This window comes from Cyphomyrmex costatus, unplaced genomic scaffold, assembly GCF_001594065.2.
Source record: "Cyphomyrmex costatus isolate MS0001 unplaced genomic scaffold, Ccosl1.0 scaffold122, whole genome shotgun sequence".
Lineage (NCBI taxonomy): Eukaryota > Metazoa > Arthropoda > Insecta > Hymenoptera > Formicidae > Cyphomyrmex > Cyphomyrmex costatus.
The window spans coordinates 1,087,063-1,101,479 of NW_017275196.1; the positions used below are offsets into that span (position 1 = coordinate 1,087,063).

Below are 14,417 nucleotides of genomic sequence, written 5' to 3' on the forward strand. Positions count from 1 at the left end.
CACAGCCTAAATTCCAGCATCTGTTAAGATTTTCACGAGTCACTTAAAAGCCGTTTCAATGATAAAGATTCACATAATCACACGTAATCAAAATTAACATTAGATATTTCATCAATTTTGACCACGTGATTCTTATTATTAAAAATGGCCGCAGTCTGAGCAGGGCTGCGTTCGGAAACATCACCCGAGTACCTCCATGTATCGTCTTATCCTTGTTGTTCACCCATGTTAAATGAGGATAAGACGAAACACTGAGGCACTCGGGTGATGTTTCCGAACGCAGCCCAGCTCGTAAAAATGTATCTATACTTTAACCAGGGATTGCCTGCACTGGCATGTGACATCCACTTGATACGTGTGTAGTGTGTGCCGTGGTATACAAGTGGGTGATGGCCGCCTGACGTTTCACTTTCGTTGAGATATACCGAATTGGTCTCGCGTGTGCGTTCCAAGATCGCAGTGAATTAGTGCCGGTGATGAGCGCTCAGCTGCTGGACTAATTTCTTTAATCTTGAACGAGCGGTACGACAAGCAACAACGGCATTTATGCCCGAGAGGTGAGGGTGAATAATCTCGTAATGCCGCTTGGGCAAGCCAGCGGCACCGCCGGCTGGGGTTAGGAATCGTCGACCCGGGCCGCGCAAATTCGTAAATTCGTTGTTTTACAGGAACACGGCCGACGGTATGAGTAAGTCCAGCGAGGAGCTGAGTCATCTTCACTTCCAGCAGACGGTGTAAGTTCCTTCGAGAGATCTTTTAGAGCTTTTCAAGCTTTTAGAACTTTTAGGGCCATGGTATGAAGTCTTGTCTCTAATTGTAACAAGAATAAAAATATTATAATTGCCACTTTCTGTGGAACTCTAGAGAAGATAAATTGAGTGTTAAAACAGAGTAATTGAACATTTTTAATATCTATTAAATCACAAAAATGATATTAATATATATATGGGTTAGATAACATAAATAATTTATTTAATTTCTATATACTATATAACTATAAGTTAAATTTAAATAAATTATTTGTTTTTAAAATTTTTGATTTGTTCTATATTTTTAATATCCTGTAAGAGAGTTTGAGGTATATATCACATTGATCAGTACATTTTAATCAAACATCATGGTTCTATATATGTTTATAAGGTATTCATAATCTATTTTTACTTTAGGGTCATCTTAAGTAGTATCTTAAGATGTTAATGTGATTTTGTGATTGGTTATGATATTTTAAAACTGTACTTGAAACAAGCTCTTAAATATAGGAATTAACTTTAAATTCTGGCCTTAGATAAATTTTTCTAAGACTTAACTGATATTTATAGGTTGTTCTTATTTTAAGGCTTGTGTTATGTGTCAAAATGCTCGTACAGTTTAGTGGGTGTATTCATAGTCTGTTCTTATTAAAAGACTATGGTCCGTATTCAGAATGCGTTTTTATTGATAAAAGTGCACTTTTATCTCTGAAATTCTATAGTATATATAATGTAAACTATAGCATGTTAGAGTGTGAACATTGTTGTAAGCATGTTCTGAATACGGGTCTATATCTTAAATATTATTTTAAGATGCTCTACAGCTGTCTGAGTTTAACATCTTAAGATTATACTTGAGACAATTTTAAATATAAGAATTAACTAGAAATATTGGCCAATGATTGATTTATAATATTCTTAAGGAAAATTAAGATGGTTTTAAATAAGAACCAATTATAAAAATATCAATTTAATATAAATTTCCATTGAAGTATGCTTAGCATTTCTTTATTAATATATACAGCTTTGTGCATAAGTATTAAGTACCTTATAACTACGAAGTTATTTTAAATTGTGGTAAAGGCAAATAAAAATAAAGCTATATATACTTTTAATTACTCAATATTTACTGCTTTTATCAGTATTTAGTAGGTTCACGCTTAGCTTTAGTCTAAGCGAACATTTAATTCTTTGGGCTATTTCAAACTGAGATTTTCTCTGTTTGTGTAAAAGTTGAATCAGCAAGCACTATTGTGTATTTTTTAGGCATTATTTTTAGAAAAGAACTCAACTGTCAAAAATATAAGCAGTAGAATATAAAACTGACACATGTATTTTCACTATGAACATGGATAATAAAATAATACTTTATTGGAAAAATACAAATATTCTCATTTAATGCCCTCTATCATTTATTGCCCTCTATATTCATTATAACCATATCTGTGTTTACATTTTAAAGTAAACATACCATCCAACAAATCATTGACGAAAGAATAAATTCTAAGAATGCATGTTGGATATAACTATAATAATATGTCTAATACTTTTGCACAAGGCTGTATTTTGTATAACCTATTTGACATAGTAATATATTTCTTACTTCTTTATATTGGAGAGAAGATATAAATAAATATAACATATGTAAGTTTTAATTTATATGAAGATCTTGATATGTAACATTTCATTTCTACAGAGAGTTTAATGGACAAGAAGATCAACATTCAGTTGAATTATGTAGCACAAATGTGGCCATTATCCCTTCTCCTGGTGATCATGACCATGGTAGTTCTAAAGTGAAATTGAAAAATATTGTTGACTTCACTTGGGATCATCATCTTTACACTGGCCAGTTGTTAGCTGTTCATGTATCTGGAAAATATTTAGCTTATGGTTTAAAAGGTAATTTTTGTTAAGATTGAGGTTTACTATTTGCAATGGTTTTTTTTTTTGCAAATTAAGATGCTTTATATAATATTTTTCAATAAAAAAGTTGATTTTGTTTAATTAATTGTACAACATATATCTATAAAAGCTATTCAAATCATTATATTCTATTTAGATAAATATTACTATTTAGATATTTTCCATCTTCTAGTTGGTACCGGTGGTGGGGTAGTTCGTGTTGTATACAAGGAATTAGAACATAGATCTCTGCTGCGAGGAATGCGCGGTGTTATTCAAGATCTTGCATTCGCTCATGTTGCAAATGCAATTCTTGCATGCATCGATTATACAGGATCACTTTTTATACACACAATTGAACCTACACCGTCAGAATTATTATGTAGTTTAGTATTACAAGTAGATGCGGAAGACGTTTCTCCAACTAGTCACAGAGTGATCTGGTGCCCATACATCCCAGAGGAGGATGCTACTGATGGAGATGAAATATCAAAATTATTAGTCCTAACACGTGGTTCCAAGGTTGAATTGTGGTCAGTTGCGACAATAGCATCAAAATTTAGATCAATAGAGGTACATAAACATATATTGTATAATTTTTATTATATGAAACATATACGATGAATAATTCTCAATTTCCTTTCTAAATTCAGGCAACAGATCCAGGTATTAAAGAAAGTGGTAGCATGATGGAAATTAATCAACACTCTGGAACTATTGTTGAAGTAGCCCTTAGTCCAGATGGTACTGCGTTGGCAACTGCTAGTACAGATGGAGAAGTAAAATTCTTTCAAGTCTTCCTTCATAGTAGTGGCAACCCGCAACCACGTTGTTTACACCAATGGAGACCTCACGGAGGACGGCCCATTTCTTGTCTGTTTTTCCTTGATGATCATAAAAATTATCAACCTGAGTGAGTATTTTGATAATATTAATTTGATGTATATATATTTTTGTTCGATAAACTAATCATAATTAAAGGAAATATTTATATTTTAGTGTTCAATTTTGGAGATTTGCTGTGACGGGGTGTGACAATAATTCAGAACTAAAAGTATGGTCATGCGAAATGTGGACTTGTTTACAAACAATCAAATTTGCTCCAAATCCTTCCTCGGGAAAAATACCGGTATTGAAAGCAGGTTTAGATCTTAGTGCTGGATATCTGTTTCTATCAGATATATATAATAAAATTTTATATATATTAAGTCTTATGAAAGATAAAAATGAAGCGTTAGCTTGCATAAGCACAGTATCAGAATTTCTCTTGCCATATCCAATTCTAAGTTTCGGAATTGTCGATGCTGATCAACGTAAAATACGGTCTACTGGCGAATCATTAGAAGATCTATGTGAAGAGATTGAAGAGAATGAAGAACAACTTGTTATTTCCATGTATCTAGTCCAACCAAAGTCGTTACAAGAATGTCACATCGCTTTTAAACCTGCCTCACAAACAAGTGGCAATTATCTTATAGATACACTTTCTCATGATGCGCTAGAATATTCCGAAGATATGCCAGATATGGGAACTGTTACTCACAACGGTATGTCCGGAGAAAATTGTGAGGGAGAATCGAAACGATCTTTATCTTCTGCAGTTGAAACAACAATGAATCATAATACTGGTGGCTTAAATTTAATGACGCCTGATGCATTCAGTTCACCTGCAAAAAAAGACAACAACGAATTGGAGATAATAGATTCTAATCCTGGAAGTCCAGATTTGAGGAAAGTCTTGTCAAGTAGTCCTCTTGCACAAGCAGTGCAAGCTTTGAATGCATCTGATCCACTAATCGTAAAAAATGATATAGAAGAGCAAGCTCCTGCTAGTTGTGGAAGCAGTCCATCTAGAGAAGTAAGAGAAATCTTATCTCTTACTAAACCAGATGAAGAAACTGATATTGACGGCAAATCGGAAATAAAAATAAATACTGATGAAGATTGGTCTAATATCCCGATGGTTTTGCTTAAAGATGTTAGTGTGCATGCGATGCAAGAGTCTGAAGAATTTCCCGAAGATGAAAATGATGTGCAAAGACCAAAGGCGAAAGTTGAACCGAAGACGTCGTCCCTTCCTGCAGCCAATGATCCTGGATTATCATGGCGAACAAACAACGATATTGAACTAAATAATAAGTTGAAATCTATTTTAGATATAATTCAGGATCAGTCTCAAGAGCTCAAAGAGTTACGTACAGAGGTAACTAGATTACGGCAAGAATCACCAATATCCACGAGAATAGAATCGGCATTGGCAAGAATGTCTCAGCAGCAAAATGCGAACTTGGAACAAACTCTATATGATCAAATGGCTCGTCAACATGAATTTCTAAATACATTTGAAACAACGATCAAAGATAAAATTGAAAGTACCTTACCCTGTACAGTTGAAGAAACAATAAAGCCTTTGAAGCATCAAATGAGACTAGACGTAAATCAAATGGATGAACTCTTCCAGAAGAATATAACTGAATTGATAAATAGTTCACATGTAAAAGATACCTTATCTTTAACAGCTGCAAATGCAGCAAAATCAGCTTTGGATGCTACTTTTAAGGAAGCGTTTGCAACTGTCCTCTTACCTAATATGGAAAAAATTTGCCAAATTATGTTTAAGCAAATCCAGGACGTCTTCATTAAAGGTACACGCGAATGTAAGTAATTTATTCCATTAATATCAGGACAATTAAATATTTCTTCGACGTATTTATTGACATTTTTTAAATAGATCTACAACATGTCGATTCAATTATCGATAAACATAATCAACATCATAATGAGCAGTTAAGCGAAATGTTATCAACATTGGTACGCGAAGAGATACAAACTGAATTGAATAGAGTTTCAACAACGATGCAAGATAGTACTATACGAACAGTTCGTGAATCTATACGAGAAAATCTAAATCAGCAATTTACAGAAATTTCTACTGCGCGGTAAGGATAAATCTGAAATTTAACATTGCTGTAAGTACTATCATAAAGATATTGTTCAAACATTTTATTGTTGAAATCTATATAGATCAAGAGCTACAACCCCTGCTATACCTGTAACTGCTGTAGCTGATGCTCAATCTCGTGTTATGTCTCTTCTTCAAAGAGGTCAACTAAACGCCGCTTTTCAACAGGCTTTGAGTGCAAGTGATTTAGGATTGGTAGTATTAGTGTGTGAAAAAACAGAACCTTCGAGAGTATTTTCATGTACAGCACAAGGTTCACGATGCGTTTTGCAACAACCCGTGATTCTTTCTCTCGTACAACAATTATCTGCTGATTTAGGACATCGTACAGAATTAAAACACAGGTATTTATCAATAATTTTTTTATTTTATGTATAATCGTATAAAAAAAGACATTGCATATCGTTTGTAAATATTGCGAAAAAACAATATTCTAAATATATATATCGTAAATAAATATTTTTTTCTAAAATATATATCTTTTTCTAGATGGCTGGAAGAAGCAATATTGAATTTAGATCCAAGTGATCCTGTAACACGAGAACATATGGGCACGGTGCTAATGACTCTACAAAATCAATTAGCTACATTTGTAGCAAGTAATCCAAATCATCGATCGACGCGCCGCATGAAAATGCTCGCTATGGCAACACGTGCATTATTAAGTCAGCATCCTTGACCAGCATGTTTATGAGATTATTCAAGTATATGATATAAGATTTTTTATGTTTCGTTTAAAGACTACTTTTGTCTAAAAGCAATATTAACAGAAGTCATGTTTAAGACTGTGTGTGGTAGTACTTTTCATATAGAATATAAAATAAATACAGATGTATGTAAAACCATTACCATTCACACTACTTCAACAAACACATTCAGATTCAGTTTAGTTTCATTTAACAAATACACACATATGTTTAATATGCTATAAATCTTCATTTATTTTTTATGGACTTAAATACTTTAATAAAATTTTTTAAATAAGTTTACAACTATATTTAAAAAATAAAATAAAAAATAAACTAAAATTTCAAAAACTATTTTAAGTTGAGCACAATATTGACGATAGATTAGTATTAGAAAAAATGATCAGTGCTTATGCTAAAAGAAAATAATTTTTTAGTTTCATACTGTTAAGTTTTGCATGAACAATGTTACATTCTACATGTGTGATAACTAAAAATAAATTTTCACTCATAAGTTAATAATAATAATTACAAATATTTCTTCAAATTTTATAAAACATAAACAATACATGGATTTCATATTTAATCATACTTGTACGAAAAAATGCGTCTGTAAACATTTTTATTACAACATTTAACTTTGAAAAATTTTGGCTTAATAATTATTTAGAATTATAATTTTTTAACCGAGAAAAATTCTATTTTTGTGACTATTTATGAACTAGGAAAGGTCTTATATCAGAATAAATAAAAATATGTGTCATGACTGTAATATTCAACTGAATAAGATAAATGTGGAATTGTTTTATTTATATGATTGAGTTCAAATATTTGTACCTAATAGAAAGAGATTGTTATTTTACATAGTGGTAGATCAATTTGTAAGATGTTTATAGCGTAAGAACTATGAAGTTTTGATATGCCAAAGAGCCATTATACATATCAAGGTCGCATTTTAAAAACTTCAGTTCTTTTATTTAAAATTTTTTATATTAAATTTCTCGTTTTTTTTTATTGCAGTAAAAAATTAATTTTTTCTTCGCACTTAATTTTATAAAAATATTTACATATATGTACATGTATAAATATATATAATGTGTATATATATATATATAATTATATGTTACGCATATATATTATATGTATTTTATATTATATGTATACATTTTTTTAAAGAACTATCCGAGGAAAACATTAACCTTCTGAAAATATAGATCTACCACTACTCAACTTTGAATTATCTATAAATAAATGTATACTATAATAACGTAATATTAAATATTATCTGAAAGTTCTTAAACAAGAGGACTGTAAATAATACTGTACCATTTACGTCAAAAAAATTATTTTCCAGCATTCTTATACTTTTCATATATATATATATATGTATATGGAAGTTCCTAATTCCAGATTCATGTGTTCAACTATATGTTAAGATTTAGGACAATGCTATTATACAACGTTATTTAATATCATATTGAAAGATTAATATACATTTTTTCTTAAATGAATCTTTGTTATTTCTTTTTCTTAATATTTTTATATTTAAATGATATCAAGTGTAATTAAAAGTAACGTGTGTCGCTATTTTTCCATTAACGAAATTGAACATTATAAATTATTTCTATTAAATAATCACTTCGGTTATTTATAACAAAGTTTTATTAATGCATTAATACTTAGCTGAAAAATTATTTCTATAAAAACTTTAAACATTTCAGATTTAACATAAGGGCCATCACGCGTAGAGATTTTAATTGTTATCGTAAGTCAATCAGCCACAATCAAAATTACGATCTTAGAATATAACTGAGTGTTTGTGTTGGTCGATATGCTTAATGTTTTACAGTTGCAACTAAAATTTTTTTATGTGTAATGGTCTTAAAAAATATGATTTAATGTTATCATAAAAGGGTGTTTCTTAAAATTTATCCACGAGTTGTATAACACTATTTTTGATCAAAAACTGGGTCGAAAAGTCCTCTACAATTTTGTAATTTTTGCAATATTAACAAAATATTAATTTTTAAAGATTGCCGAATAAGTACATATCCGGCCGCCCCAACCATTAACTATTACAAAAATTGCAAAATAGAGAACTCTTCGTCTTAATTTTTGATCAGAAACAGTACTATGTGATTTATACTTTAAGAAACATCCTATGTATGTACGTATGTATGTAGTAATATTTTAAAAATGTATAGTTATTTTTTTTTAAGTCAATAAGATATTGAACAAAAAAAAGCATTTCGTTTTCTCAGTTTCTAATTTAAAAAAAAATTTTAATTTTTATATATTGTATTCACAGAATACATGTGTTCAAAATTTGCATAATTCACATACATACAATTTTATGTCCTATGTTTATTCTTCAGTTCTGCTAATAAAGCTTCTTTGATATGTGGCGCTATTTTACTTTTTCTTCTTCTGACCTTGCCAGATTTTATACCATTTTTCTTCAATATTGCTTCTGGTTTTTTCTTTTTCTTTAAACAACTAAGTGGATTTGGTCCTCCCTTTTTCTTTTTCTTCTTCAGTTTAGTTTCTTTTTCTTCTAGCCCTGCTTGCTTTCGCAATGCTTTTACATTTTCTTTTTCCCATGTAGATATACCACCTAAACCTTTTTGCATAGCTTCAGCATGTTTACGGCTCGCCTCTGAAGGAGAATCTAATGTGGGTACTTTTCCATGTAAATAAATTAATGGAACTCCCGGAATTATCCTCACTTTATCTTGAAGCTCACGATCTTGTGTTGCAATGATATATCTATAACAAGTATTGTTTTATTTAAAAAATATTTCTATATAATCTTAATTATATATTAAATCATTTATTTATTAGTATTGTACATTCCAGGAGGCACATACACTTTAAAAGTAACAAAAAATCATTTATATATGTCAGCTAAATAAAATTCTCTTACAACAAATTTATTAAAATAAAAAAAATTTCATTCTTATTCCAAAATAAACAGTTTAGCCTACAACTATAGTTTTTATCTCTCTGGATTTGGTTAGAAACTCTGGCTTTTTGTGTTAAAAAAAAAATGATATTGCAAAGAGTAGCCAGAGATAGTAAATGTGATAAGTCCATGATTAAAAAATTATAATAAAGATTTAATTCTAATAAAGTAAAACTCTCTTGATATACATGTTCAGTTTTTTAATATGTTTATATATGTATATACCTTGCACTATTATCTTTTCCTATCATAGACAAAAAACATTTTGAGCCACTTATTGGTTTCTTTTCATGTCCACATCTATGTAAAACATACTGTTTTACTATTTGCATAGCACCGTTAACTGCTGGAGAGAATGTACCAAGTTTCTCAGTTTCCAAGATGATGCATGCTGTTGTTAGCAACTTCGTTTCAGATTGGAAGTACCTGCCAAGTTGCTTCTGTATGTTAAATTTGTTCTAAAAAATAATAAAGCAATATATATGATGGATAAAATAAATTAAACATTAAAACATTGTGAAATCTAATAGTAGAAAATAACGTGAAGCTAACCTGTAATGCTGCAAATGCAAATGTACCATCAATAAGAACTTGAAAAGGTTGATGAAATTTATAATTGTTTACATAAAATCCAAGAGTTTTTCGGACTTTTTTAGTTCGTGAGGTCTTCATTTTGAAAATATTTAATTAATTTGGATATTTTTCAAAGATTGGACTACAGTATATACATTCGTCTGTTTTCTGTTCCTGCACTAGAGACTAGACTAGAGGTCTGTTCTTTATTGCTGAACTTTTACACCAGTTCATCTTTTTTCCTTTTCCCTTCTCTTGGAGAGAAAAAGAAGAAAGATGAACTAGTGCAAAAGTTCAACAATAAAGAACAGACCTTAGTGTTCTGTATTGCTGAACCACATGAACTTTTGCACCAGGGTATCGATCATGAAACTTTTTCCCTAGGATGAAAAGTGAAAAGTGAAAAATTTCTCCATTAACTTCAATAATAAAAATTTTCACTTTTCATCCTAGGGAAAAAGTTTCACGATACCCAGTTCATCTTTTTTTCTTTTCCCTTCTCCTGGAGAGAAAAAGAAGAAAGATGAACCAGTGCAAAAGTTCAGCAATAAAGAACAGACCTACTGAAATTAGAACTCTATTTCTCGCTTTCGACAAATATTAAATATATATACCTATTTCACTTTAAGTTCTAAAAGTGTACACTAGTTCAGCCACAGAAAACAGACCTATTGGGCGCGTTCAGCGGATTCAACAGTTGAGTGAGCGCTCACTGTTATTGGTGTATTCTTCTAGATCTAAAATTCTGATTGGATGATCTAAAAGAATACACCAATAATAGCGAGCGCTCACTCAACTGTTGAGTCCGCTGAACGCGCCCAAAACATATTAGCATCGTTCTTTCTCTGTTTACAGATAACTACTGATTACTATTGGTTGTTGTTAATCCAACAACCAATCAGGCTTCAGTAAACAGAGAAAGAACGATCCTATTATTTCTGCCTCTTCTTGATTCTAGATGTCGATAGGTTTAATAACATCTGTAATTATACATATAAAACTGGCCAATCATAGCAATTCTTCTGAAGAATGGCATAACTGTGAATGGCTAGTTTATTGTTAAATAAACAATGGAACACAAAATCTTTTCGGAATATTAATATTTTTTCTGTAAATTAGAACGTTTTTAACGTGAATTTAAAAAAAAACGAAGTTAGCTAGCATTATTAGTAACAGAGATATGAATCTTTGCAGAATAAAGTAGTTTAATTTTTAATTATTTATATCTCGATCAATTTTGTAAAAAACAATTCTTTGGCTCAAAATTCTTTCTCCAAGAGCATTATATCTATGTGCAAAATTTTAAAAATTTCTGAGAGATTTTTGATCCGCTTCATGCGGAATAGTCCGTATACACAACAGATATACATGATAATGAAATTGAAAAGATTTCTCAACAAAAAGGCGTTGTATTCATTTTATTCAACCTATTTATTTCAAAGTAATAAGCATTTAGCTTCCATATTATCTCATTAGTAACATTGTATTCAACGAGAAAAATTTATTCTATCATCATAAAATTCTGGTAAACTCAACGAAAAGGCAACGTATATGTAAAATGCGATCAACAAAATCGGAGATTAATTATCCGATCAACAAAAAATTTTGATTTATAATAATTTACCTGAAAAAATTTATTTAATAATTGTTCAACAAGGAAATCTGCGGTATATCTGATAGGAGTATGTTAAACTCATTCGATATTTTTTTGTAAATATAACTCCGATTCGTCCGTTTTTTTAACAGATTATAGATTAGATTATCCAGATTTACAAATTGACGCAAATGACTTTCTTTCTTTGGTTTGAATTTAAGAGTGGTGTACAAAAGAATATGATTAATTTCTGTTATTAAATCAATCCTAAACACATCGCTATCTGTATTATTTGAATTATTTCATTGATGCTTTCTTACATAAATATATTCATAAAAATAATATATATTTTATACTTATATTATTTTAATATTAACAAAAATTAAACATAAAGAATACAATTATAGGCGCAGTTATAGGCTCCTTTTTAAGAAAACGTGTACATATTTTGTGTGTAATATCAGTCCTCGAATTTTAATTTGATTTTTAACCATATAAATAGCTCAACTTATAGTTTCTCTAACGGTAAGTAAAATTACTTATATAATATGTATAAGAGAACAATATACGGGACTATAATATTTATTCTGAAATTATAAAATATGCACGAATATTTAGCTTTTATTCGACTATATTTACGTATTTGTAGTGCAAGTGATAACTGATTAGATATAACGGACAATTTTGTACCATATATTCGCATTAACTGATGTCTGCGGTTATCTCTACGTATAAGCTATAATATATATTCAGAGTTATAATTTTCTTGTTATAAATATACATATGTGACATTGTGCAACTACTATTTTGTCTCCTGATTTTTTGTACATCATATTATAAGTTATATTATATATAAAAATTGTTGTTAATAAATAAATTTGCACACAATGTCGAAAAAAAACTTTTTCTTTACATCCATAATTTGTGAACCACGTTCACTTTTGACGATACGATTTTATCGGCGTGTCACAATAATGAACATTACGTCTAGTTCCCGCAACTCTCGAAAATAGACGTTGGTGCCGTTATTGTACGGGGGTTAAAAGCACTATTACAGAAAAAAGGTCGGGACGGCCGGCTCTCAGGTTTCTCTTTACTATTAAGGTACCTTTTTATGCTGACGCTCGACGATCATTTTCAGTGTCAAAATAGATCACGTGATAATTGACGAATAGCAAGCGTCAATTTTAATCACGTGATCTCTCATGGTGGAAGTAAACCACCATGGTGATCTCTATTTTGATGCTAAAAATGAGCGTCAAGCGTCAGCATGGTATCTTTAGATAAAAATATATATAATTTAGGCTACGATTCATTTGATGCTACAAATACTTCGAAGCATTTTTAATTGATCAATTAGAAAATTCTTTTTTCTGATTCGGTAATCGAAAATTTCAAAGCATTTGTAGCGTCAAGTGGACTGCACCCTTAAGATACATATACGTTTGTCGATTTCAAACAATTGATTTTTTTTAATGCATTTTTCGACAGTTTAAACAATTCCAATAAGCAAAGAAGTTACAACACAGTTTGTCGGGCAGTGCACAGGCGTGCGTTTGCTCTTTCTGAAACGCGCTGCGGCGGTAGAAGAGTTGGACCCTTATATAACAAGGGAAGCCTGAATAAGTCGCCGCTTTGCTAAAAATGATCAAATGGAGGTAAATTTTGAGCAGAAAAGTTCCCTGTATGGCTCAGGAATTAACGATGACGTGTAAGTTAAATAAATTCAGTTTTATATACTTTAATAGAATAAAGTTGTTTAAAAACTTAAATGCGTTTTTCTCAAAACCATGTTTTTAAAGTCGGTGACAATGATAACTTGAAAACGGATCCACCGATTTTTTTTTTTTTTTTTTACTAAAAGCTTATAAAATTCGCTTGTTGCATCCGATTTTTAAAATTAGAATTTTTTCTATTTTTTTTAAAACAAATAAAATTTTTTGTCGAAAATCGGCACTTTAACTTTAAAAGTTCGCCATTTTGTTAAAAATTCGAATTTTAAAAATCGGATACGACAAAGAAATTTACTTTTCTTTTAAATACCGTTTGATTTTTGTGTTTTAGATAAACGGGTAAGGAGAAATCATTGTCACCATGGAATCATGGGTAGCGTACACGGCTAACTACACGACAGTGAAGTGGGGGATTTTCCAACAAAATTACTCTAAAAACATTTGTATGAGAATTACAAAAGGTGTACCTTCGTTATGTAAAAAGTCTCATTTTTATAATTTGTCTCTTGATTCTAAAAAAAATTCATGAAGAATGCCTTTTTTAAGGCTCCAAACGTATATGCCCTCTTAAATCATTTTTGCACATATAACACGTGACTCATACATATAATTCAAAAAATTATTTTCACGTATTAATAAAAGCACATAACATCTTTATTATTTATTAATTTATTTATTAATTTATATATATCAAAATACAATTTTTATTGTAATATTTGATTATAAAAATCTTTACTTTTTCATTTTTATGTGAATTCTGCATTCCATATCTGTAATTTTCTGCACATTGTTTTTACTTTTCTTTGGAAATATATATATTTTTTATCTTACCTCTCTCTATTTTATATTATTGTTAGTTACAAGATGATACATACTGGATTTCAAACCCTACAAATGTACATTTTTTTTAAATTTATGTATAATCTAAAAATAATTTATGTAATATATATTTTGTACTTACAATTTCCCAAGCATAAAAGTGCATGGATGTAAGCTTCTGTAATGGATCAACCATGTGAATATTTAAACATTGCGATTGATCAATAAAAGGTCCACGAGAAGCTGCCATTTCAAAAATTGTTTTTTGTGGCATTTCCCAAACCGTTTTATAAAGCAGTCTTAAATCTTCAGGTATCTCCTCAATGTTCTGTAAATAAGAGAGATAGAAAAAGAAAGAAAGAGAAATTTACTGATAAAAATGTTCAACATCTATTTAAAAAATATGTACATTATTTTATTATATATTTATATAT

The 14,417-nt window shown here is 30.1% G+C and overlaps 3 protein-coding genes and 1 long non-coding RNA gene across 4 annotated transcripts in view; 2 read left to right on the forward strand and 2 right to left on the reverse strand.

Moving 5' to 3' along the window:
- The first annotated feature begins 330 nt into the window (after positions 1-330).
- Positions 331-6,453, forward strand: Ge-1 (Enhancer of mRNA-decapping protein 4 homolog Ge-1). The gene is made up of 9 exons (XM_018547688.1): positions 331-557; positions 669-734; positions 2,446-2,651; positions 2,848-3,227; positions 3,308-3,567; positions 3,654-5,311; positions 5,386-5,593; positions 5,679-5,960; positions 6,106-6,453. Exons 1-9 carry the CDS (start codon positions 547-549, stop codon positions 6,293-6,295), a joined length of 3,261 nt encoding a protein of 1,086 aa, XP_018403190.1. The 5' UTR covers positions 331-546; the 3' UTR covers positions 6,296-6,453.
- A 2,111-nt stretch (positions 6,454-8,564) lies between these two features.
- LOC108780230 (rRNA-processing protein UTP23 homolog) lies at positions 8,565-10,005 on the reverse strand. Its single transcript, XM_018547869.1, has 3 exons — positions 9,817-10,005; positions 9,490-9,722; positions 8,565-9,068 (listed from the first exon to the last, which is right to left on the reverse strand). Exons 1-3 carry the CDS (start codon positions 9,934-9,936, stop codon positions 8,654-8,656), a joined length of 768 nt encoding a protein of 255 aa, XP_018403371.1. The 5' UTR covers positions 9,937-10,005; the 3' UTR covers positions 8,565-8,653.
- A 2,673-nt stretch (positions 10,006-12,678) lies between these two features.
- On the forward strand, positions 12,679-13,742 carry LOC108780302 (uncharacterized). Its single transcript, XR_001940896.1, has 3 exons — positions 12,679-12,704; positions 12,923-13,142; positions 13,496-13,742. It is a non-coding gene; the product is annotated as an uncharacterized LOC108780302 (long non-coding RNA).
- Positions 13,743-13,993: 251 nt separating this feature from the next.
- Positions 13,994-14,417, reverse strand: part of LOC108780188 (ribonucleoside-diphosphate reductase large subunit) — a 3,625-nt gene continuing 3,201 nt past the window's right edge. The window contains exons 10-11 of the mRNA XM_018547824.1: positions 14,126-14,311; positions 13,994-14,052 (exon numbers count right to left, since the gene is read on the reverse strand). Coding sequence (XP_018403326.1) covers positions 14,002-14,052; positions 14,126-14,311 — 237 coding nt within the window. The 3' untranslated portion in view covers positions 13,994-14,001. The remainder of the gene's footprint in view (positions 14,053-14,125; positions 14,312-14,417) is intronic.

Coding starts and splice junctions, on each gene's coding strand:
- Ge-1 (XM_018547688.1), top strand. Junction 3,568..3,653: donor CATAAAAATTATCAACCTGA/GTGAGTATTTTG, acceptor TTTATATTTTAG/TGTTCAATTTTGGAGATTTG. Junction 5,312..5,385: donor CATTAAAGGTACACGCGAAT/GTAAGTAATTTA, acceptor TTTTTTAAATAG/ATCTACAACATGTCGATTCA.
- LOC108780230 (XM_018547869.1), bottom strand. CDS start 9,936: ATGAAGACCTCACGAACTAAAAAAGTCCGAAAAACTCTTGGATTTTAT. Junction 9,723..9,816: donor TTGCATTTGCAGCATTACAG/GTTAGCTTCACG, acceptor ATTATTTTTTAG/AACAAATTTAACATACAGAA. Junction 9,069..9,489: donor GGAAAAGATAATAGTGCAAG/GTATATACATAT, acceptor TACTTGTTATAG/ATATATCATTGCAACACAAG.